General features: G+C 35.5%; 5 protein-coding genes across 9 annotated transcripts; all 5 read right to left on the bottom strand.

The window, feature by feature from the left end:
- Positions 1–1964: 1964 nt before the first annotated feature.
- Positions 1965–3526, bottom strand: LOC131010890 (uncharacterized). The gene has a single exon (XM_057938592.1). It carries the CDS (start codon positions 3310–3312, stop codon positions 2149–2151), a length of 1164 nt encoding a protein of 387 aa, XP_057794575.1. The 5' UTR covers positions 3313–3526; the 3' UTR covers positions 1965–2148.
- A 4400-nt stretch (positions 3527–7926) lies between these two features.
- LOC131010893 (uncharacterized) lies at positions 7927–11056 on the bottom strand. Its single transcript, XM_057938594.1, has 2 exons — positions 9726–11056; positions 7927–9278 (listed from the first exon to the last, which is right to left on the bottom strand). Exon 1 carries the CDS (start codon positions 10915–10917, stop codon positions 9766–9768), a length of 1152 nt encoding a protein of 383 aa, XP_057794577.1. The 5' UTR covers positions 10918–11056; the 3' UTR covers positions 7927–9278; positions 9726–9765.
- Positions 11057–12589: 1533 nt separating this feature from the next.
- Positions 12590–15308, bottom strand: LOC131010920 (endoglucanase 5-like). 2 transcript variants are annotated; one of them, XR_009096697.1, is made up of 4 exons: positions 13501–14589; positions 13276–13399; positions 13024–13177; positions 12590–12947 (listed from the first exon to the last, which is right to left on the bottom strand). XR_009096697.1 is itself a non-coding variant. In XM_057938628.1 (4 exons), the coding sequence occupies exons 2-4, from the start codon at positions 13391–13393 to the stop codon at positions 12825–12827; spliced, it is 432 nt and encodes a 143-aa protein (XP_057794611.1). In that variant the 5' UTR covers positions 13394–13399; positions 13501–15308; the 3' UTR covers positions 12590–12824. The 2 variants fall into 2 exon arrangements, 1 of the variants encoding a protein (XP_057794611.1); XM_057938628.1 differs by having other exon boundaries at positions 12590–13046; positions 13086–13177; positions 13501–15308.
- Positions 15309–15398: 90 nt separating this feature from the next.
- On the bottom strand, positions 15399–19730 carry LOC131010892 (uncharacterized). 4 transcript variants are annotated; one of them, XR_009096692.1, is made up of 3 exons: positions 18388–19730; positions 18197–18301; positions 15399–16627 (listed from the first exon to the last, which is right to left on the bottom strand). XR_009096692.1 is itself a non-coding variant. In XM_057938593.1 (2 exons), exon 1 carries the CDS (start codon positions 19546–19548, stop codon positions 18394–18396), a length of 1155 nt encoding a protein of 384 aa, XP_057794576.1. In that variant the 5' UTR covers positions 19549–19730; the 3' UTR covers positions 18106–18301; positions 18388–18393. The 4 variants fall into 4 exon arrangements, 1 of the variants encoding a protein (XP_057794576.1); XR_009096694.1 differs by having other exon boundaries at positions 15399–16618; XR_009096693.1 differs by having other exon boundaries at positions 15399–16618; positions 18197–19730.
- A 3029-nt stretch (positions 19731–22759) lies between these two features.
- Positions 22760–24298, bottom strand: LOC131010914 (glutathione S-transferase F9-like). The gene is made up of 3 exons (XM_057938622.1): positions 24007–24298; positions 23864–23912; positions 22760–23353 (listed from the first exon to the last, which is right to left on the bottom strand). Exons 1-3 carry the CDS (start codon positions 24148–24150, stop codon positions 22899–22901), a joined length of 648 nt encoding a protein of 215 aa, XP_057794605.1. The 5' UTR covers positions 24151–24298; the 3' UTR covers positions 22760–22898.
- Between the last annotated feature and the right edge of the window lie 809 nt (positions 24299–25107).

Genomic DNA, 25107 nt, shown 5'->3' with positions numbered 1-25107 from the left:
ATATATATATATATATATATATATATATATATATATAAAGTATAGAAGATGGCCCACCAAAATCGAGTGGAGTTGATAAGTTAAATGGTTGGGTATTTTGTAAATATTAAGTGTGAATGAGGTTTAAAATATAAGATGTACGTAGTGTATGAAAAAGAAAATATTATACTCCCTTCGTTCCGCGGAACTTGAGCGATTTCTTTTTGGCACGAGTTTTAAAGAATTACTAGTATTTTGTGTGTATAGTCTTGTAAGTGAAAAAATGAATAAATGAAAAAACTTTTGTCATATAAGAAAAGTGCTCAAGATTCGCAGGACAACCTGAAAAGAATTACTGCTCAAATTTCGTGGGACGGATGGAGTAATTTTTATGAAGAAAGAAAGTATAGTAATAAAATTATAATTTTCGTGGACGGTTATCAGCCAACTCGTTCGCCTTCCTAGTTCTTTGTGATGTTCAATGTCAATAGTGTGAATTTTCATTAATATTATTAAAAGTTCTTAATGTTTTTAAATTATATAAATATTTAGAATTTAGTACGATAATACACTATTTTTTATGGTCAGTATGAGTTGGAAAAATTGGTTGTCTTGTAAAATGTGCAAAACATCATTGATGCTTTAGTTAAGTGGTAATCAAGTAGATATTACATTAAGCTTTGAGAGAACTCAACAATCCATTTTTTTTTCATAGAACATCAACCATTCATCAGCCTCCTCGCCAAGGTTTTTTGCTTTAACCTTATCTTTATCATTTCATTAAACCAAGATTCCTCAACTTCATGTACTCCCTCCGTCCTACCTTTCATAGTCTCATATTTCTTTTTGAGATGTCCCAATATATAATCCAATTTTTAAACTAAATTAGTATTAAATTTATTTTTTACTAAAATAACCTTATTTAAACATAGTCAACATAGAATAAATTTAGGCAAAATTGAATAATTACATCTAGTGTGTATTTTCCAAGAAATATTAATTCTATTTTCTTACTATGTGTGAAAAAATAAAGTGGATTATAAAAATGGGACAAAGGGAGTATAATTTCAGTTTTGCACTTATCGATACAAGCATAATTCGTAAGCAAAGAAAATACGATAACTGTGTTTCATCTTTAATTTACAAATACAAGAACATAGATATGTACACGAATCGAGAATACATATAACTAATTCTTTGTTGTTGGAATGCTTTGCTCCTAATTCTTATACGAAGCTCATATATACATCAAACTTTAGTTTAAAATAAAATGATACCTGTAGGGATACTAATTAATACTTTTATTTGTAGTCATTAATATTTTAATTTTTTTGGTGAATTAAATCATAAAATAAAGTTTGTTTTAAGTTCTTTCTTGCTTTAACATAACTCAAGCTTGTAGAAAAGACAAAAGGAACAGGAGTATAACATAAGAAGGAAGCTTCTCTCTGAGAAAAAAAAAAAGGAAAAAAAAAACATAAGAAGGAAGCGATGGATCTATACTTTTAAATTTTTATCACCATGGTGCCTAACATTATAATGCATAGGATGGCAGGTGCTTATTATTGCATGAAATGAAATCAAATGCAAATGGTATCTAAGATTACAAAATCTTATACCATCTAAGTAGGATGTCAATCGGGTCAATCCTCCAAAAAATCGGCCAGCCCTATCATATTGTCGAGTCGGGTTGAAAAAAATTAGGCTTAGAAATTTCCAACCCTAACTCTAAACGTTCAGGTTTCGGGTTAGCAAGCTAGCATGAATACCAAACACACCCCAAACAGTGGGCTTCGACTTTCCTCTAATCATCATGACGAAAATTAGTCCTAAGAAAAGGAAGATTAGTCCAAACACTTCTCAAGAGTTTATAAGTTATTTTAAGAAGCTAATATCTATATAATGCAAGCAGCTAAAGCAAATAAAACCATATCACTATAGTTAAATAACTCGCAGAAAAACAAAAACAATTCTCAGAAACCAGCTTAAGAAACAGGGCAGAAGCAATTTGATCTGAATGTTCATCAATTTTTCAAATATATATACCTTGATTTCCACAGGTATAAAACAGCATTGCTGGACATTAACATTGCAGCTTATCTCTAGCAAGAAATTAGATGACACTTGAAAGACTAGGCCACTTTCTGAAGAACTCCGACATACCACTTGTTATAGATTCATTTCTTTCTGTCTCCTGACAAATATCTTTGTGATGTTTTCTTCACCAATATTATCATAATACGGCCTAATAAATTTGTCAAAGAATCTATCATCTGTAAATGTAATAACTGTTGAAAGAGAAGGCCACTTTTGAATGAGATTCTTACTTTCCAAAAGTCTCAGAGTTTGCATCCGAGGATCAAGCCTCTTTTCAATACTGCACCCAAGTGCTGTAGGATAAGTGACAATATTGGATACATTGTACTTCCCGGTAGCAAGCAGAAGCTCTATTTTATTCTTCATTGTCTTTACAGATGCTGAAAACACACTAGGTTGCTTCCTGAACATTGTGAATATGTCATCATCAGAAAATCCCAAATCACGAAGAGTTTTCAACTTGACTTCCCACATCCCTTCACTCGTATAAGAGAGAACTCCGGGAGCCTGGATAAAAACAGCCGAAGTATGAGGAACCCCAAATCTGATGGCCCTGTCTACAGATTTCCTCATAATATCCGACTTAACTAAGAAATTTCTCGGGTGACTGTGGAGGAAGTAAATGATACGCTCCATTGGTATACTGCAGCTCTTCAAGATTTCCACATTTGGCATTAAGGTTTTCTCCAAATCGTGTGTCAAAAACCATGAGCATTTTTTCAAAAGTCTGGCCACCTCCTCATTGGATCCGAGCAAGGCATTTAGCATCGATAAGGAAGGAATGACTTTGTTGGCCATACATGAATGCAAAATCCTCTGATTACTTGAAATTATCTTGGCAATCTCCTTCGAAGAAAGCCCCAAGTCTTGGAATACCTTGAGTCTGGATTTAAAACCCTCAATAGTAAATCCTAGAATCCGAGGATTATATATGACGAGTTTCTGCAGCTGAGTAGTCGTAAAGCTATTTTCTTTGAGGAACGACAGTATTGAATCAGCTCTTTCGGGACTTCTGAATTTAGGTAAGCGCGATGAAGCATGTGCAGCCAATTCAGGAGAAAATTGGTGGTTATGGACCAACACATCGTAAATTTCAGGGGAAGGGATTATGAATCTTTTGGCTCTGGCAGTCGAAAAAAAGTGGATTGAGGGAATGAAATGAAGATTTGAGCAGCAGAGAAATGAATTAGGGTTCAAACATAAAGAGGAGAGATACTTGCGCGCAATTGCAATCATGTTGAACAATCAATGGTGCTGCGAAATGGAAATTACTTGCCTGCAAAATTGAAGGATTCACTGCTCGAGTTTCTTAATCTCGACCATCGCCGCCACTCGCCCTGGAAAAGGAAGGCAGTTCACCACTACATTACTCTCTCTTCTCTCAGATTGGTAAATGGGCCCAACTCATCTCCAACTTAAATTTCAAAATGTATAGTTACTACTTACTTGATGCATCAATCTGGTGCTTCATGTTATTCGATTTAATTATTTAGCTACTCTCAAAATATAAAATTTAAAATTCAATTCGATATTTAATACATCTCCATTTATATTCATTATAAGAAAAATAATAAATTTTAGAGTGTATTTGCTTTGCAATATAAATAAAGAATATGTTTCATTTACCATATTGTACTATTTTGTTTATCTTGATATAATAAAAAAATCGAGCGACTCGTATAAAATTTCAAACAATACATTTTCATTTGGGTAAAGATATAATTTTATACCAAAGAATATATAATTTTATACCATTTCATATCACTTCATTATATTATCATTTTATTTGTTTTAAAAAGTCATTTAAACCTTTCAAATTCTTTTTTCATTTTAGGGTATTATAGTTTTTTTCAAACCAAAATTGTAATAATCTATTCAACTCTTTCATTAATTAGTCCCAAATATATAGATTCTGAAATGATTATTAATTAAGATTAATTTTTGCATTCATTAATATTTGTGTCAAAGTTTAGGAAGACCTATAATTTGAATGAAAGGGAGTAAAAAAAAGATTTAAGTACGAGTATATCATACACAAGAAAGGTTTAATTAGATAAATAGCTAAAAATATTAAAAGCTCAAAACTCTGCAACTATACATGTGAATGCAAATTCTCGCGACAAAAAATAAAAAGTAGTGCATTCATCAACTCCACAACTGCTCAAACAGTTAAGATCAACATTTTTTCAGATATTATGGGAAAACATAAACATCACTTTTTAGGAATAACTAGTATACATCTCGTGCAATGCATGAGGAATATTATATGTATTGTAAATTAATATTCATTAATAAATACATAGATTTTAAAATTTATTACTTTTATTAAGTAATAGTAAAAATGTGATTTTTTTAAAAATATTTATGTATTGTATATATATATATATATAATATTTGAAGTTTTATATTTAATATTGTCAAACTTTTCGTAAGGGATAACTATGTTGTTGGTCAAATTCGCACCCACATTGGACCCGACCGTCCCCCTCCTCTCCTCCCCTTTTTGCCCTTTCCATCTCGGCCAATCAGACAAAGTATCATTTTTTTTATTCAAATTGCCATTTGTATGTAAAAATTATCATTTATAATGTATCATTATTATTTATAGAAAGTATTAGTTGCTTTTATAAAAAAATATCAAATGCGAAGAATTATTTGTATTTAAAAAAATTATAATTTTTATTATTAAAAGTGTCACTTACATGTATTAAAAGTACCATTAGTAATGTATCATTTTTTTTATACAAAATATCATTTACTTTTATAAAAAAATGCACAAGGATTATCACGATTCATCACACAATATATATGAAACACTTTATAACTATTAATTTAATATAATAATATCAAAATTAAAATTTTATATTTATAGATTAAAAATAATAACAAACAACAAAATATAAACATAGATAGATTCAAAAAATTAGTTAGATAAATCTAAATAATTTTGAAATATCAATAATCACAAGATATAAAAACTTATTTTTATACATGTCAACATAATTGCTCTGATATAAAGACATGCATTAGAAAAAAAAATGATTTAACAAAAATATTTATAAACAAATCAATGGTGCAAATTCGACCTTAATTTTTAATATTTACAAATAAAAATCAAATTCTTATAATTTTAGTAATTGGGATTTTTTAGTGAAAATTTAAAATATATAATACTTGAATATTATATCAGTTTTGTGTTTAATTGCATACTAAACGAAGTCCCTGACTACTTCTTTACCAGATCTTAGAGAATGGTGGTATTCGCGTAATCTTTCGATCATTAGAAAAATTGGGAGAAACCTTAATTGCAAAATTTAGAAAGATTTGATATATATTTAAAAATATTTAAAAGTGAGATCAAAATTACAAAATGAGTATAAATTCGCGATTTATTTTGTAATTTATTCATTGTTAATACAATTGATTCTAAATCCCTTCTTAGAAAATAACAATTGATTATAATTTGAAAATTTTAAACTTTATGTTGTAACTTATGCATAATCTTCTTTATTTGACTTTTATTTTCATTAACTTTCAACATATTTAGAAAATTTAACTACAAATTACTATTTTTTTTCTTTTCTATTTTGGTAAGTTAACTCTATGTAATTTATTTGTTGCCAGATTCTAAATTATAATTATTTAATATTATTTAATTTAAATAAATGATTAATGAATTCAATAAAAAAATACACTATGATTATTATTTAAAATACATCTACATACATCCTTTTGTAATGTGGTCCTTTTATAATTTCTTTAATAAAAAAAATTATAATATATAATTTGACGTCTTTTGATAGTAACGTATTTTATTCTATTAATCTTTCTTAGGGTTAAGGTGCAGATGCACTCCTAAGGTAGAGGCCGCTAGAGCGTATACCCCTCCATACTCGACATCACTGGCGGATCCAAGGGGCTCCCAATTTTTGAGTTTTATATATAAAAATTTTAATGTAGATATATATTTTATATATCTATATACATGTGTATATAAATAAGAAATATAAGAAAAAAATATAATACATTGTTTATATTATCCAATTATCTATATTATTTGTTTAATATTGTACATTGATTTGTTATATTTATGTTACTTTTATCCCATTTTTCTTTCTTATTTAATTTTTAATGTTGAATTTAAGTCAATTCTCAAGTTAAAAGTAAAATTACAAATTATTAATAATGAAAATTAGTTCATTTGTTTAGAAGATGAAACATTTCTTTTAAAAAAAATGCATAAAAGTATATCTTTATATATTTTCAATCTACTTAATGTTGAATTAATTGAACTGCAAGCAATTATCTATTATATTAAGTGATTGTTAAGAAAGTGCATGAAAATGAAGTGTACGGAATGCTCAAAAAAAAAAAAAACTTCAGGGGCTCCCGCCCTCGAACCCCCGTGTAAATATTTTCAGACATCGTACTTCAACAAATTCAGCCCCCTAACACTAAATCCTGGATTCACCCCTGCTCGACATTGGATCAAATAGCATTATTTTACATTGATTTCATATTCTAATCTCAGACTTCATTGTCAACAAAACAAAAGACAACCATTAATAGAAGATCTGAACTTGAAAACGATTTTAGAAAACAAATTTTCATAACACAAATAATAAAATAGCTATTGTTCAAAGCACAATGTAAGCATTAGCATCCACAATGGAGAGCCAAGGTGAGCTCTTAAATATGGTCTCCACCATTTAAGAGCTCACTCTCCACAATAGGAGAGCCCACCTCTTGGGCCTTCGCTCTCTAATTAATATTTTCATTTTCCATTTAATTTTATTCTTCTTTTTAATTAAAATTTACATTAAATCTAACAACTCAAATTTCATTAAATTTTAAAATGAACTTTACATTGATTGAAAATTAAAATTGCAATACAATTAAATAAAGTCCTAAATTACTTGAAATTAAAAAAACATACAAAAGAAACCTAGAATCTATGGGAGATTTTTGCGTTGTTTGAAAAAATGAAAGTGGAATCAATTTATAGAAGAAAGAAAGGGAAAGAAAAAAGAAAATGGCCAACCGCCGGAAAAACCAACAGCAAAAAAAAACGGCTTGAAATCAACCGCTCTTTCCATTTTTTTTTTGGCCCGAAATTTGTGATTGGGCGGTGTTGGAGACGCGCCGAACCATTTTCAGTTTGAGCCGGGTGTGGAGAGGGGAGGCGGGCTCGCGAGCCGGGGGAGCGGCAATGGGGGAGGGTGCGAATTTGGGGGGCTCGATGCCATTTCCGAGCCCCCATTGTGGATGCCCTAAGGAACTCTTTATTCTATTACTATTGAACTCACGCTTTCGAATCCCACCAACTAGTTGGTAGAACTTTCGAAGAGAAGAACTGGCCGTGTTCTCAACAGTCCAGAACTTGTTCCTTCCAATAATGGAAATGGACAAGGCTATAATTTGAATCCATGGCATTGGAAGCAACCAAGGGACGGTTGATGCTGTTGGGAGTGGAGTGCTTCAAGTCACAAGAATAGAATAGGTAGTGCAGCTTAATCGATACTAGATGATACTTTCAATATATGTAAATGATTACGCCTTAATAAATACTCCCTCCATCTTATTTATATAGGCTTGTTTTTCTTTTACAAATGTCCCAAATATATAGGCTTATTTATATAAAAGTAATGTTTTTTTAACTCATTTACTATTATATCCCGATTTAATTCTTTAATTTACTTAAACTTAATTCACCATTGCATAATAAATATGAGCATATTAGGAAGTTTACTTATACTTTTTTATTTCCAATTATTTTTCTTAATCCTTGTGTAAATTCCAATCAACTTATATATATGGGACAAAGAGAGTAATATTTTTCACATATATAAATGAGATTTTCAATATATGTAGAGACACAAATATTATTCCATCACGATGTACAATGTCTAGGAGCCAGCACGGAAAGTCCGACTTCCAAATCATTACATCATAAGAAAGGATAGCAAAATTAGGTAGACTATGAGCTGCCCGATTAGCTTCCCTGCGGGCAATGACAGAAATCCAAGACCACCTTCTCTTTTGGTTGTATAATAGGTGTTGTTCTCCAAAGAAAAGCCAATTCCAAGAATCATGGCATGAAGTTTTCCAAGAAGAATATGCGCGCAGTACTCATATGATATCTTAAGATGAAGCCCACTCCCATAGCATGATGGACAGACACATCCTTGCATGGTGGCATCCCAGACCTTCGGCAGCATTGCTAACGTCCCCCACAAAATGATGAACCAACATTCCAACCCTTCCATATTGAATCTCCATAAGCTTTGGATCTCCCTCCAAAAATCAGACTTTTTCAAGACCACGTTCACCAACTCACCATGAGAAGTAGTGCCCCATGCTTTCTTACACCAGTTATACCGGAAGATGAGGTTTGCCTCAGCATGCAAAGTGCTTCATCTTCGGCGGAACATTTAAAGACCAGACCCAACCCCACCACTCCTTGCTATCGGACCAAGAAGTGGAAGGGTGCAGAATATAGATATCCCAACTTCACAGAATATCTCCCTTTTCTCATCATAACTCCAATATCTGATATCCTCTGCCCAATTCTTTGCAAGTTTGATAGAAGCAATACCTTCCACCTCAAAAGGTAAAAAAGATTCAGCCAACACTCAGTATTCCACTTCGTCAGGCCAGCAAAAAATCAACAACTCATTGATCGTCATTTGGCACCCAAATGCAAGCGCGCCTACTAGTGGATCCCGGAACGACCGTAGTAAACACTTTCAATATGCGTAAATAACATTGTTTGCATTAATAAATGATACTTATGATATATGTAAATGACACTTTTTATATATGTAAATAACACTTCAACATATATAAATGATCCTTTCAATATATGTAAATGATACTATTTACATATATTGAAACTAAGAACATAACATGGCTTAGGCCGTATTTGGACATAACTTTATAATAATCTCAAGGAAAAGGAAACTACCAAACTAGATATCACTTGGCCATGTCAAATTCTAGCACACTATTCAATAGAATACAAGCAATGATCTTGGCAACTATACAAAAAAATGAATTAACCATATTTCAGAACCAGGAAGCACAAGATGACTATTAATGGGAATTAGCAAGGTACCTATTAGAGTCCTTCAACTGGCAGCAATGTGTAGAGACACTACCTATCCCGGACCCAATAGGCAGCAAAGCTTATAGGAATTGCACAGCTACCACAATTTACCACATCAACTTAGATTAATACTACTTTATTATAGATATATACCAATTTTGGTGTCACGTTCAAATCATAAACATTCTCAACCAATTTTTAATAAAGCTAAAAGCATAATCAGAAAACTAGAGAAGGTTGTAAAGTAATCTCAATGTAAATCATTCCTCTAAAACAAAGATATCAACAAAAGCCAAGAACAGATTACGCAGAACATTAGGACTCTTGGTAACAGAGGAACATTGTGACAAAATTCATAATCATAGAAAAAATATGGGGCAATAAAAGCCAAAAACAGATTACGCAGAACATTAGGACTCTCGGTAACAGAGGAACATTGTGACAAAATTCATAATCATAGTAAAAGATAACTGAGTTAAGCAGGATAGGTACATACATTAAGCACGAGATTCATACAAGTTCAAAATCTAAGAAATTAATTTACCTAAGCATTATAACTTTATACAAGATTCTTGAGCATTCACTTAAAGCTTCTTTTCCATCCGTGCTTGACACATTTTTGTGATACATTCTTGGCCAATCTCATCATAATAAGGCCTAATAAACATGTTAAAGAATCTATCATCTGTAAATCTAGCAAATGCTGAAAGAGAAGGCCATTTTTCAATGAGATTCCTACTTTCCAGAAGTCTCAGAATTTGCATCCGAGGCTCAAGCCTCTTCTCAATACTGTACCCAATTGCTGATGGACAAGTGACAATATTGGATTTATTGTATTTACCGGTATCAAGCACAAGCTCTATTTTATTCTTCATTGTCTTTGCAGATGCTGAAAACACACTAGGTTGCTTCCTGAACATTGTGAATATGTCATCATCAGAAAATCCCGAATCACGGAGAGTTTCCAACTTGACTTCCCACATCCCTTCACTCGTACAAGAGAAAACTGCGAGAGACTGGATAAAAACAATCGAAGTTTGAGGAATCCCAAATTTGATGGCCCTGTCTACAGATTTTCTCATAATATCCGGCTTGACCAAGAAACATCTTGGATTAGCGTAGAGGAAATGAAGGATACGCTCCATTGGTATACTGCAGCTCTTCAAGATTTCCACATTTGGCATTAAGGTTTTCTCCAAATCGGACACTAAAAACCATGCGCATTTTTTAAGAAGTCTGGCCACCTCATCATTGGATCCGAGCAAGGCCTTTAGCATCGATAAGGAAGGAATGACTTTGCTGGCCATACATGAATGCAAAATCCCCTGATTACTGGAAATTATCTTGGCAATCTCCTCGGAAGAAAGCCCCAAGTCTTGGAATACCTTGAATCTGGATTTAAAACCCTCAGTAGTAAATCCTAGAACCCGAGGATCATATATGACGAGTTTCTGCAGCTGAGTAGTCGTAAAGCTATTCTCTCTCAGGAACGACAGTAATGAATCAGCTCTTTCATGGCTTCTAAATTTAGGTAAGCGCGATGAAGCAAGTGCAGTCAATTCAGGACAAAATTGATGTTTATGAACCAATACATCGTAAATTTCAGGGGAAGGGATGAATGGTCTTTTGGCTCTCGCAGTGGAAAAAAAGTGGAATGAGAGAACATTGGGGTTGCAGAGAAATGAATTAGGGTTTGAAAACAAACAGGAGAGAGTATTGCGAGCAATTGGAATCATAATGGAGAAAATGCGGTAATAAAACGAGAAGAATGAATTGTGTTGGGAGATGGAAACGACTTGCCTGCCAAATCCAAGGACTCAAATTTCTTTCTCCACCAGTGTGGTGCCGTCGCCATTGGAGTGAGGGAGGACGAGGAAATTACTTATAATTCCTTTTTATATATATATATATATATATATATATATATATATATATAGTGTAAATATACATTTCTTTGCATTTTTTTTGAAGCGGTAAATATACATATAAGATAAATAATTGACGTGTAGGTTCTTAAAAATACGTAATCTTCGTCTTCAAAGAGTGTGTACACTTTTTTAGAACACCAATTTTCGAAATAATATATTTTTTAGAGGGTATTTTTAGAGATATTGGTTAATAAAAATGACTTGTACTTCCTCGGTCATTGATAAAATTTTCTATTTTTTATTTTTGGAATAAAAACCTTATATTTTATTTTTGGTCTGTACCCTTTCAAATATAATATCTTATTTATCTTTTACATTTTTATAGTCTAATTATATTATATTCTCACCACTCTTAAACAACTTCATCTTAAAATTCGTGTCACTCACCCCTAAGAAGTAGGAAGTTTTATCATAAACAGAGAGTATTATTTTTAGTATTATGATTCTAATAGGACAAACGAAAATGATAAAATGCACACTTTTATGAATAAAAATAGTAGTAGTATATTTTAATTCATGATCAGTTCAATGTTGTTGTATCAATAGTTTATCATTGATGTTTGTGAACATTTATTTGTAGCATTGCGATAAAAATTGTACTCCTATTGAGAATTTTGTGTATGATGATGTTTTTTTAAAATCAATAAATCTATGCAGCCACATTGTGGCCACCCACAAACTAATATAATAAGGACAATCTTGATTTATTTAATTTACTTTTTAAATAAAAATAGGATTTAATTATTTTATTATATTCTCTACATTGTATTTATTTTTTTAAAATTTGTTTACATTTTTTATTTTTTTATAATAAAAATAAAAAAGCTACCAAAAAATTGCAAAAAAATAACTATAATGTAGAGAATATGATGAAATAACTAAATCTTATTTTTATTTTAAAAAATAAGTTAAATAAATTAAATTATTTTCTATTTAGGTAAATTGTGGGTGGCCACAATGTGACTGTTTAACATTACTCTTTTAAAATTTATGATAAACATATATTATAATGTATTCTTTATACAATTTATTGTAATTATCGTCAAACATAACCTCGTAGTCGATTAAACAGATGATTAGGGCATGTTTGCTAAGTATGGCAAGATTATGCATGATTAATAATCTCTGGAAAGCCCATTATTCACAAGGTTTGGTTATTAATCTTAATCCTTGTTTGCTAAACTAGCTTAAATGTCATTTATCTACGGATTTCAATTTGGTAACTCTTTCTACAATTCAAGAATAGACATCGAAATTACTCTTCTACCCTCATTCAAATTTAATAAATACATTCCCTACCCCTCTCTACTTGAAACAAAACACACGAAAGCAACCACTTGTCCTCTGATATGTTCATTTTGTAATTCAATCATCTGAAGGTCCAGTGACCATTTGTCCTCTGATATGTTGAGCCAGAAGTTGAATGTTGATTCAAGTAGCTTAGATAATTTGAAAATGTTTCAGACATCTTTCTCAGATATGAGTTCATTTTAGTCTTTAATATAATCATATTCACTTAGCCGCTGCTGCGCTTTAAGTAATGAGCTAAAAGAATAGTTTAGTGAACATAACATGCAACCCTCCAGTCACGATTGGATGGATAAAGAATTTTCCTGCTTTCTAGGTGAGCATCTTAGGAGAATGAACTAGATGACCACCTACAGATGCTTCTTGGAACAAATCATAGACAAGATTACATTTGCTTGTACCACGCCTCAAATCCTTGAATACACCCCACTGCGGAACCGAGGAGGGAGATGAACATGGACCGGATAGTTGTCCCCACAGCCGACGACATAGCTCAAGTTCTTGGGATTCTTGCCAAGAATGTAATCAGCCTTCCAAAGATTGGATTTTTCAGTAGCAAATTCAGCACAAACAAGCAAGAAGAAGATGATTGATATATATATATACTTGTGATTTTGCAAAGATGAGAAGATCTCGAGGCTGGAGTTGGGCTTCCGGGCATTTCACAACGCCTTTTGCCTTTGCAAGATATTCCGAATGACGAATGCAGCAGAGGCAGAGTACTGCAGATTGTTCCACTCCCATAGATAGAGCAGTCCACCTAAAGAGGAAACATAACAACATTGTTCAAGGATGGACGTTTCATGCAAGAATGATGATTGAAAAGGTTAAAATCGAGGTGCTGCTACTGCTACTAACCAGGAGTCATGGGCACATTGTAGCTGTCGTTCTTCTGCATGCAGGCGCAGGTGAAGTAATCAGCCTTGGCTTGGTATTGCTGCAATGTGGAAGTGTATGCTCCTCCACCTCCATGCATCAACACCTACACACATTTCAGACCGAGAAGGTTACAATTTTTTCGACTAATTTACCTTAAAAGTAGGAAAGTAGGAGCCATTTTTTCTAGATTTTGTGCTGCATTACCTTTAAGAGAAGAATCTGAACTCCAGTATACTTGTTGTCCCAAGAGAACTCCTTCACAGCTCATTAGTTTTGCTTAAGCTAGTATTTCATATCCTAAAACTATATTCATTTGCTTAAGCTAGTATTACATAGTGCGAGAGAGCAAAATTTTGAAGATTACAACTTTTCAACCAAAGCCCCCATCAAAACAAGACAAAGTCAAAACATGCAATTCTTGCACAAAAAATAAAAAATAAACCATCAATAAATCAAGAATTACAACAAGGACTGCAGCAAACAAATAAAATTCCATCAATTACACCTAACTCAATAACCCCATCACAAATCAAATCAAAACAAAACCGATCAAAAACAGCATCCATTTTCACGCAAAACCCACAAGAAACAGCAAACATAAAAATAACATTAGACTAAATAATAGTCTTGCCTTACCAAAGCTAGCAAACAGGCCCTTGGTAAGATTTGTTTATTATTATTATTATTATTATTATTATTAGGGTTAATAGCCGGAAAATACACGAACTATTTTGAGATTTGCATATTGCACATGACCTTCAAAATTAGCCCCAGAATACATGACCTTTCAATTTAATCGCAATTTGCACCCGGCGAAAGTTCCGGCCACTCTTATGTTTGACCGGCAATGACGTGGAAAAAATTTTAAACTACGTGGCATTACACTTGGCATTTTTTACACAGTGGAATGCCACGCGTTCAAAACGACGTCGTTTTGATAGGGAGAAAAAATAAAAAAAATAAAGAAAAATGTCTTCTTCTTCAATCTCCTGCCCCGCCGCCGTTCATCCCCGCCGCTGCGACTTCCTCTCCCGTCCACCGAGCTTCCGAGGCCATCGAAGCAGCCCAGCCGCTGCGACTTCCTCTCCCGACCACCGAGCATCCGAGGCCATCGAAGCAGCCCAGCCGCTGCGACTTCCTCTCCCGACCATCGGAGGCCACCGCGACTTCCTCTTCCCCCACGATCTGCCGCCCTCCACCTCAGGCCACCGCCTCCGTCTCAGATCTGGATTGGGGATCTAGGGGCGGAGACATGGACGGTGGCTGTGTCGTCGCCGGATTTCAGAGCGAGGATTACTTTAAATCCCCCAGCCTTCTCTTTTCAGTAACCCTACTTCAACCTCCCTCTGCAACTCCGACATCGACGCCGCAACAGCAGCAGCAGACCGGCACCTACCTCCCCGGCTTCTCCTCCGCCGCCAACAGACCGACGACGCCGCCCTTCGTCTCTCATTCTGACTCAAAATACGAAAACCCCCAAAAATTCTTCCAATTTCAGAACCCTTCTCCTTAAATCCCTAAATCTCTCTGAAATCCCCTCTCCTTCTGTCACACGTCAATAGCCAACGGCTGCCGCCGTTTCACCCTCGATTCACGGCGAGAATCGCCGCCCTACTCTCAACCGGTGACAATAGCAGGGTGTCGAGATTTGGTGGCTGAGGATTTGGTGCGTTGTGTGTGTGAGTTCTCATGTGTCAGTGTGTGTGCTTGGTCTGTGTGTGAGAGACGAGAGAGAGGGAAGTCGGGAGAGGTTAGGCCGGCTGGCTGCTCGCCGGAGCAGAGGAGAGAGGGGGCGCGGCGGGAGAGAAATGGGCCAGAGAGAGAGAGAGTCAGGGGGAGGGGCGCCGGATTTCATGTTTTTTTGTTTTTTTATTTATTTTTTTATTTAAAAAAACTTGACAAAAACGACGTCGTTTTACTTGATCGCCGGTGCGTCCACGTCAACAAAATCCGATGGCCATGTCACCACCGATCAAAGTGTTAGTCAACGCGGGTGCAAATTGCGATTAAATTGAAAAGTCATGTATTCTGGGGCTAATTTTGAAGGTCATGTGCAATATGCAAATCTCAAAATAGTTGGTGTATTTTCCGGCTATTAACCCTTATTATTATTATTATTATTATTATTTTTTAAAGGAACAAATAGTACGATTTAATTGTTTAAGATGGAGCAGCAAAAACAAAGACATAAATAGCCACAGATTCCCGGAATCAAACTCACAAGTTCAAGAAATCAACTACGACATGCTCAAGACACTAGCAAATACTTAGACAGGCCATCCTATCTATTGGGGCGCGCTCCAGTGAGACCCCCTATTTTTCGTGAGACACTAAGTACAATGAATAAAACATATATACTGATGAACAAGGGCCACAAGACGGTATATACTAATGAATAATGAAATTTAAAATATTTCACTCCCTCCACAATTCGAATCCTAAGAAAAAAAATTCTTCCTTTAGATACAATATCAGCCATAGAATTGATAAAATAAACGCACGAGATCGTGCCTCGGGTCTCACCAAATATAGGGGGTGTGGGCTAGAATAAAAACACTCTTAAGTGTATAAAATATAAACGTTTCTTAATGTACGAATTTTATGTAGAACACGTATGAATTTATCCAACAGAGTTACGAATTGCGAAAAATAAATTTTAGTTACCTTTGGGATTCGAACTCAGGACCACGAATTCATCCAACAGGGTTACGGTTGAATCTTGATGATCTAAGGGCTGAAAATCATTTATATTTTATACACTTAAGAGTGTTTTTATTCTAGCCTCCCCTATATATATATATATATATATATCCTTATGATTAGGATTTCTCTAATACCATCCTATTAATGATATATGAATCACACAAAATTAATTCAAATGATAGAACTGATAAACGACTATCCTAAAATTCGAATCAATCTTATCTTAGTAGACAATATATTAGCCTATACTATTTTTATTCTAGATTCATCCTCAAAAATAAACTTGCTCTAAAGTTAAATTATATTGCAAATGCATAAATTGCAGAGAGTAATCAAAATGAGAAGCCAAATCAATTCAAATTTGAACTTGAATTTCTATCCACAGCAAATCAAAAATAGGAGTTATACTGACTTCATCTTGGCGACAGACACGGTGAAGAAAACATGGCAATTGACGCAAGGATCATATACTCTCGGAATTCCAGCTTGATGTTGTTGCTGTGGAGCCTCTTCGTCTTCTTCACCACATAGAAGAATCATGTTCCAGCTGCCGATACCAACCAACATAGCACCTGCCTTCTTCTTCTCCCCCATTTTACCAAATTTTAGGGCAACCTAACTTCACCACCTAAAATTCGCAAACATCTCAACACAGATAGAATAAAGAATTACAGATTCAAGGTATCCCCTTGTAATTCTTCTCGAATAGGAAATTGTATTCATCGCAAACAAATTAATCCATAGCTTTCATATTGAGTAACATATAAAATGAAGATTTAAATTTACTATTGATAGTAAGGAAATAAACAAAGAAATTAAAGCGAGGGATTACAGGATAATTTAGAAAGAAAGAAATTTATTCGTTACCATCCCATGAAATTGGAAGGGTGGAAGCAATACGAAGATATTGATAGATAGTACAAATTTTGGGGTCACCTTCAAATCATAAACATTCTCAACTAGTTGATAATAATGAGAAAACCATAGATACATAATTGTCACAACCAACCAGGTTGATAGCCTTCAATGCAAATTAAAAAATGAAAAACGTTGAACATCAATGCTTTTTTATCAAACAAATAAAAGTGCCAATCCTAAAAAAAAAATTTTTTTATAGATTTCTGAATCTCAATATATGAAGTTTGTTTCAAGTTCTTTCTTGCTTTAACATAGCTCAAGATTGTGGAAAATGCAAAAGGAACATGATTCCACATGCATAACATAAGAATGAGGTGAATGATATAAACTTTTTTACTTTTTCCCATCATGTGCAATGGTCCAAGTGTTTTGGATAATTACAGGATTCTCAGTTATTTTATCACCATGGAGCCTGACATTATAATACATAGGATATCAGGTGCCTTATTATTGCATGAAATCAAATGCAAATTGTATGTCACTGCAATGAAAAAGTATGATTTCTAGAATCACAACTAGCTACCCCAAACAGAGCAACTCTCTATCTCTCTCTTAATGATATATAGCATCACCCCATTTTACTCATCAACAGTTTCAGCTCCAATCCCCAAAGATTACAATCTTATACCATCTAAGTAGGGATGTCGATCGGGCCAACCAACCGAATTTTGGGTCAGACCTATCGGATTGTCAAGTTATTCGGATGTGGGCTAATCGGGTTGAAAAAAATTAGGGTTAGAAATTTCCAACCCTTACCCTAAACGTTTGGGTTTCGGGATAGCCCATCGGGCTAGCATGGATACCAAACACACACTAAAACAGTGGGCTTCGACTTTCCTCTAATCATCATGATGAAAATTAGTCCTAAGAAAAGGAAGATTAGTCCAAACACTTCTCAAGAGTATACAAGTTATTTTAAGAAGCTAATATCTATATAGTGCAAGTAGCATCAAAGCAAATAAAACCCTATCACTATAGTTAAAAAACTCAATAATCAGTATTATAGAGAAAGTTGTAAAGTAATCTCAATGTAAGACATTCCTCTAAAAACAAAGATATCAACAAAATCCAAGAATAGATAGTAGTCCATGACTACACAGAACATTAGGACTCAGAAGCAGAGGAACATTACTAAGAAGGTCAGGACAAAATTCATAATCATAGATAATGTGGTAGGGCAATAAAAGCTGCAATTAACAAGATTACTTAGATTAGCACCATAAGTACACGCATTAAGCACAAGTTTCATACAAGTTCAAAATCTACGAAATTAATTTACCTAAGCATTAAAACTTCATACAACTTTCTTGAGCATTCAATTAAAGCTTCATCTCCCCTTTGCGCTTGAATATATTGTGCTTGGCCAATCTCCTCATAGAAAGGCCTAACAAAGTTCTCCAAAAAGTTATAATATGTAGATTTAGAAACACTTCAAAGACTAGACCACTTTTCTGAAGAACTCCGGCATACCACTTCTTATAGATCTATCTTTTTCTGCCTTCCGCCAAATATCTTTGTGATGTTTTCTTCACCAATCTTATCATAATAGGGCCTAATAAATCTCTCAAAGAATCTATCATCTGTAAATGAAGCAACTCTTGAAAGAGAAGGCCATTGTTGAATGAGATTCCTACTTTCCATGAGTCCCAGAATTTGCAGCCGTGGCTGAAGCCTCTTCTCAATGCTGCGCCCAAGGGCCGTTGAGTTAGAGACAATATTGGCGATATTGTACTTCCCGGTAGCAAGCAGAAGCTCTATTTTATTCTTCATTGTCTTTGTGGATGCTGAAAACACATTAGGTTGCTTCCTAAACATTGTGAATATATCGTCATCAGAAAATCCCAAATCACGGAGAGTTTCCAACTTGACTTCCCACATCCCTTCACTCGTATGAGAGAGAGCTGCAACAGCATAGATAAAAGCAGTCGAAGTCTGAGGAACTTCAAATTTGATGGCCCCGTCTACAGATTTTCTCATAATATCCGGTTTGACCAAGAAACATCTTGGATTAGTGTAGAGGAAATGAAGGATACGCTCGATTGGTATACTGCAGCTCTTCAAGATTTCCACATTTGGCATTAAGGTTTTTTCCAAATCGTGTGTCAAAAACCATGCGCATTTTTTTAGAAGTCTGGCCACCTCATCATTGGATCCGAGCAAGGCCTTTAGCATCGATAAGGAAGGAATGACTTTGCTGGCCATACATGAATGCAAAATCCCCTGATTACTGGAAATTATCTTGGCAATCTCCTCGGAAGAAAGCCCCAAGTCTTGGAATACCTTGAGTCTGGATTTAAAACCCTCAATAGTAAATCCTAGAATCCGAGGATTATGTATGACGAGTTTCTCCAGCTGAGTAGTCGTAAAGCTATTTTCTTTGAGGAACGACAGTATTGAATCAGCTCTTTCGGGACTTCTGAATTTAGGTAAGCGCGATGAAGCATGTGCAGCCAATTCAGGAGAAAATTGGTGGTTATGGACCAACACATCGTAAATTTCAGGGGAAGGGATTATGAATCTTTTGGCTCTCGCAGCGGAGAAAAAGTGGAATGAGAGAACATTGGGGTTGCAGAGGTATGAATTAGGGTTTGAAAACAAGCAGGAGAGATTATTGCGAGCAATTGAAATCATAATAATGGAGAAAATGCGGTAATAAAACGAGAAGAATCAATTGTGTTGGGAGATGGAAATGACTTGCCTGCCAAATCCAAGGACTCAGAGTTTCTGGATTGAGGGTTTCTTTATCATCGCCATCGCCGTTGCAAAGGAGGGAAGAAGCGATATCTTTCAATTTCTTTCTTTCGGCCGTTGACCTTTATAACAAAGCAAAAACATTTTAACTATATTTAGGTTAATATTAAGGGAAAATTGCACCTAAATACACAAACTTTGCCGAAAATCCATATTTGACGCGAAGTTAGAAATTTACATTTTAATACACCAATTTAAGAAGTTGTTCAATTTTGACACATTTTTCAATTCCGGCGACCGGCATTCTGACGTGGACGCCGGAATGCCACATCATCACCACGTCACACACACACACACACTCCACTCTCTCTCTCTCACACCCCACTCTCTCTCTCTCTATACACGTCACCTTCCCCCTTCTCTCTCATCACTCTCGCCGCCCTCCACCCTCTTTCTCCCTACCTCTCTTCCCTCTTCTCTCCTGCCGGCGCCGCCCCATCACACGTCACCTTCCCCCCGTCGGACCCTCCCCCTCCCCAGAACCGCATCGCTGCTCTCGGCGGTGCGCCCCATCACAGCTACCTTCTCATCGATGCGCCAGCCGCGCCATGACGCTGCCCGAGCACAGCAGCTCGCCGCCGCCCGAACAGAAGCCGGCGAGAGTCGGGCGAAATCGTGCAGATCCAGAGCCTCCGCGGCACGCACCACCTAGATCTGTTGCTCAGTCAAACCGCGCGACTCACCGCAGCACCCACTCACAGTTTCAGATTCGAAAACTCAGGAGCTCCCACCTCCTTCTCCGGTCACCATCCGGACTTGACGGATAAGAGTGGTCTGAAAACCGCCGCGATAGAGCCCGCCGCCGCCTCTAGCCAGCCTATCAGGCTTCGCCGTCGGATCCAGGAGAGCCTACCACCTCCTCTCTTCGATTCTCGGCGGACGTCGAGATCTGAGCCATCGCCGCCTTCATCAAGGGCCTCCCATTCCCGCTCAAAGGAAAACCCTAGATCTGCAAATCTGTGGAGGTGAGGGAAAACGGTGGTGGTGGGAAATCCGGTTGGTTTGGTTGGTGGAGGTGGCGGGTGCGCCGCCCCTCTGGGGAGGGGGAAGTGGCTGACGGCGGGAGGGAGGGCTCGGCGGCGGTGGTGCGACGCGGTTCTGGGGAGGGGGAGGGGGAGGGTCCGACGGGGGGAGGGGGGAGGTGACGTGTAGAGAGTGAGAGAGAGTGGGTGTGTGACGTGGCTGCGACATTGGCATTCCGGCGTCCACGTCAGAATGCCGGTCGCCGGAATTGAAAAATGTGTCAAAATTGAACAACTTCTTAAATTGGTGTATTAAAATGTAAATTTCTAACTTCGCGTCAAATATGGATTTTCGGCAAAGTTTGTGTATTTAGGTGCAATTTTCCCTAATATTAATTATATCTTGAGTTATTAAAAATAGTTTTTAGAACTTTAAAATATTAATTTTTATTAGTTAGGAACTTAGGATTAATATCACTTATTCTATCACAATTTTAAAAGAATATCTTAACGTTGTTATCAAAAAAATATATCTCATCTCAGTAAGAATCATACTTTAAAACTTTAAAAATATTTATCACTTATTCTATGTGATAAAAATTGTGGCTTTATTATTATATTGAGACGTCTCTGAAAATTGTGGTATTTCTTAATTAGGAAATGACTCCACAAACTTTTCCTCTCACTATTTACTAAAACAATGTAAGACTCAATCTCCACTTAAATACAATTATCTCATTTTTTTCTTAAAACTTGTGTCGTCATCTCTTTTGGTCCATAATTTTTAAGGACAATTTTTAAGGACGGAGGGAGTACATATTATTAAGATTTAGATTTTTGATAAATAATTGACATGTAGGTAAGTGTAGGTTCTTAAAAATATTTATCTTCGTCTCCACACTTTTCGATCATTTTACTTTCCTTTCTTTGGGCAAGTGTAGGTAAGGAGAAAGATGTAAAAAGACAATTTGATATAACCATCCTCTGCGCAATCACCGCATCTCCATTTACTAATTCTTCTACATTGATTCAAATCATAAAAGAAAAATGCAGAAAGGTTCTTGAGAAATTGGCTGCAAGTCGACGGTGGATGTGAAGCATCTCCAATTTTCAATCTGCGCCGGAGTAATCAACCGCAAATTGATGGTGTCGAGGGAGATTCAATTTTTTTTTTTTAAAGAGGACGACAAATCGACAGTGGGTTGTATACAAGTATATTTGAATTGCACACAACATATATTGGAGTTGCACACGAAGTTGCATACAAGATGTATTGGATACTACGCATATTGGAGTTACATTTATTATATTATATGGTTGCACATATATAATTGTCTAACACAAAATCTTGGGTACACTCGAGTGTACCGTACAATCGGTTTGACCTGTACCCAAAATAGTGTTATTTATATGGTTTGAATCAGGATATGAATTCAAATCAGGTGCGGGTCAAAATCTAAGTGAAGGTGCAACCCAGTTGTACGGTACACCCGGGTATACTTAAGACCACCTCATTTTCTAATTGCATGAGTACTTTTCATAGTATATTGAAATTGCACACAAGGTATATTGGATATTACATATATTGAAGTTGCATTTGTTATATTATATGGTTGCACAAATATAATTTTGTAATTATAAAAATCTTATGTTATAATATAATGTTTTTTTTTATAAATATGTTAGTTGCATGAATAATAATTTAAACTTGCATAACTGCTAATTCTTTGTTGCATTGTAGTTAAATGTGAGAATAAAAATAATAATATAATAACCAAACTTAATTAAAAAAATTAACTGATCGTTCAAAAACATGAAAGGAATAATGAAGACAATCAATATCAAATCCCTTAAAAATCTCCCATTATCATATTTAAAAATAATAAAATTGCATTGCTAACCTTCTAAACATAAAAAAGGATGAAACAAAACAACAACACACACAAAAAAAAAATCAAACAAATCGACATCAACCATATTTAAATCCTAACCGCAAGATATATACAATTGAGGGCTTAGATTAGTTCTTATTTCTCACATTCATTTTGATGTTTCCCCTTTTCCTTTTTTTTCTTTCTTTTCTTCTTTTTCTTTATTTTAAAGATGAGAAGACATAGAAGACAGAAATTACCCAAAAATATGAAAAAGATAATTATTGATCAACAAGAGTCCAACACCGAGACAACAATACACAACACACACTAGTCCTATGAATGAAGAAGAGGACAGAAGCACAAGTCTTATTATAGATGACATAGCATGAGAAATTTAAAGTACATAAGGATGGAGCTGAAGCAGCTTCTTCCAAGATGGCCTACTACTAATATCATCCCACCATCTGCTCACATTCTTCCTATCCCTAATCATATACTCTTTCTTCAGACTGCTCATCAAGTAGTTTCCAAACGGGATGTTGCTCAGGTCCGCCAGGCTGAACCCGTCCCCGCCCAGATATTTGCTTCTCGACAGCCTCTCCTCGTACACGTCCAAAGTCTTTGCAAGCTTTTCCTCGTCTTCACGGATGCGTTCTGGGTCGGGCGTGATGCCCATTTTCGGGTTAATCAAGAGTTGAACTACGAGGTCGTAGAGCGGTGGCTGCAAGTTGTGTGCCTCCACTTCCAACCACTGCTCTATTAGGCCTCTTTCCTCTATTGTGTTGCCTAATAGCTCACTACCTTGACACCTATATTTCTCTGCATAGTATCTTATGATGGCTCTTGATTCTGCACAACACATCAAATTGATTCAAATAAAGCAAACAAAATGTTTTCCACAACCATAATTGAACCGCCACCACAAAATTCGCCCTACTGCTCAGCTGAATCAAAATTCAAAAACCATGATTATATTTTTTCTTTTTCCGAAGAAAATTTCGAAACCATGCTTAAACCCATAAAAATGTTTTCTGCCTACAAATCATACCTAACTGTAAAACAAGAAAGTAAAAAAATCAATCTGCATCATTATATAATCCACAATTACCTAAAATAAATATTTTATGATGTATAAAAACATTAGCATAAAGAAAGCATTATTGTATATCTAAAGCAAAATAATCATAAAACATAAAAGCATTATTCCGCAGAAAAACGAATTTACAGCCATCCATTTAGTTTAGATTTATATTATAGATCACAATAACTTGTAATTTCGAGGAAAATATCTATATGAATTCATCTATAAATATATAGTAACTAAAAGAGCAATTAAATGTCTGGAAAATAAGTTTTTACCATATAACTTGTAGTCTCCATCCTCAATAACAGGAAGAACTCCAAAAGGCTGCAAAATTAAAAAATCCAAAAAATTATCCTAAAATCCCTAATCTTGATAACATGTAGACTTGTAATGAATATTAGAGAGAAATTAAAGAGACCTGCAGCTGAAGATAGTGAGGAGATCTATGCTCGCCTTTAAAGAGGTCAACGTGGACAACCTCGTAGTCGATCTCCTTTTCGATCAAACAGAGGATTACTCTCTTAGGAGAAGCGTAGGCTGGTCCGTACACCTTCACCACCATTTTTGCTCATATAATTTTTTTCCTGTTTTTTTCTTGTGATGCACAAAAAGGAGTGAAACGGTGGAATTTTATACTAAAAAAGGGAGTCTTATCGCAATCTCGTATCTACCTTTGTCATATTTCAATATTTTACCGTCACTCATGACACTGCTGAAATAAGATTTTATTAAAAGAAAAGAAACTTAACAACGGAGAACCAAAAACCCTTGAAAGCACAAAGCTGCAGACTAAGGGCCGAGCCTCGTTAAAAACCTCATAACAGCTGAGGAAAAAGAGTACTCGTCAAGGACCAAGGTTGACAGAGCTGAGTTAGGAGGTCTCAAGGATTCCGGCCGAACCATTACCCTTAGGCCTCCCGGCTCACAACCGATCCAGAACCAAGAGAAAAAAAAACCAAAAAATTAAGCGAATCGAGTAAAATAGGGAATAGAAACATCTTCCTTGACAAAATCATTTAAACCAGCAATGGCATGAGGCCAAAAACCCTCCTCCGAAGCTTGTGAAGCCAAAAAATCCGCCGATCTGTTGCCCTCGCGAAAGATGTGAGAAATGCGCCACGTGAAAGTATGGAGTTTGGAGAGAGCAAGCTGCCACCGAGGCTTGAATCTCCAAGGAACCGTCTCAGAAAGCGACCTAAGAAGCTGAACCACGTAAGAAGAATCCGACTCAAACCAAACTCTCTCCCAATTTGCGCGATGTGCAGATTCAATCGCAATAATAATAGCTAAAAGCTCTGCTTCGAACGCAACCCCATGGCCGCCTGAAAAATGATAACAACCAAGAACGTCGTTGAAGGCATTCCTAAAGACGCCCCCCGCATGAATCCTCCCTTCCCGGACCGAGCCATCAGTATTAACTTTAATCCAAGACGGCGGGGGAAGGTGCCAAGCAACGTAAATAAAGGAAAAAGGCTTCCTGGGTTGTCCAGCGATGGAAAGATTCTTAAGAATGAGAAGA

This window comes from Salvia miltiorrhiza, chromosome 2 (genome assembly GCF_028751815.1).
Source record: "Salvia miltiorrhiza cultivar Shanhuang (shh) chromosome 2, IMPLAD_Smil_shh, whole genome shotgun sequence".
Lineage (NCBI taxonomy): Eukaryota > Viridiplantae > Streptophyta > Magnoliopsida > Lamiales > Lamiaceae > Salvia > Salvia miltiorrhiza.
The sequence above is the reverse complement of the archived record's forward strand: the minus strand, read 5'-3'. Positions and strand labels throughout refer to the sequence as shown.

What these genes read in the sequence shown, in the direction of transcription:
- LOC131010890 (XM_057938592.1), bottom strand. Translation starts at nt 3,312, where the DNA reads ATGATTGCAATTGCGCGCAAGTATCTCTCCTCTTTATGTTTGAACCCT.
- LOC131010893 (XM_057938594.1), bottom strand. Translation starts at nt 10,917, where the DNA reads ATGATTCCAATTGCTCGCAATACTCTCTCCTGTTTGTTTTCAAACCCT.
- LOC131010920 (XM_057938628.1), bottom strand. Translation starts at nt 13,393, where the DNA reads ATGCATGGAGGTGGAGGAGCATACACTTCCACATTGCAGCAATACCAA. An exon ending in CAATGTGCCCATGACTCCTG is followed by an intron (nt 13,178 to 13,275) that starts GTTAGTAGCAGT and finishes TTTCCTCTTTAG; the next exon opens with GTGGACTGCTCTATCTATGG. An exon ending in TCTTGCAAAGGCAAAAGGCG is followed by an intron (nt 13,047 to 13,085) that starts TTGTGAAATGCC and finishes AGCCTCGAGATC; the next exon opens with TTCTCATCTTTGCAAAATCA.
- LOC131010892 (XM_057938593.1), bottom strand. Translation starts at nt 19,548, where the DNA reads ATGATTTCAATTGCTCGCAATAATCTCTCCTGCTTGTTTTCAAACCCT.
- LOC131010914 (XM_057938622.1), bottom strand. Translation starts at nt 24,150, where the DNA reads ATGGTGGTGAAGGTGTACGGACCAGCCTACGCTTCTCCTAAGAGAGTA. An exon ending in CTCACTATCTTCAGCTGCAG is followed by an intron (nt 23,913 to 24,006) that starts GTCTCTTTAATT and finishes TTAATTTTGCAG; the next exon opens with CCTTTTGGAGTTCTTCCTGT. An exon ending in TGGAGACTACAAGTTATATG is followed by an intron (nt 23,354 to 23,863) that starts GTAAAAACTTAT and finishes TGTGTTGTGCAG; the next exon opens with AATCAAGAGCCATCATAAGA.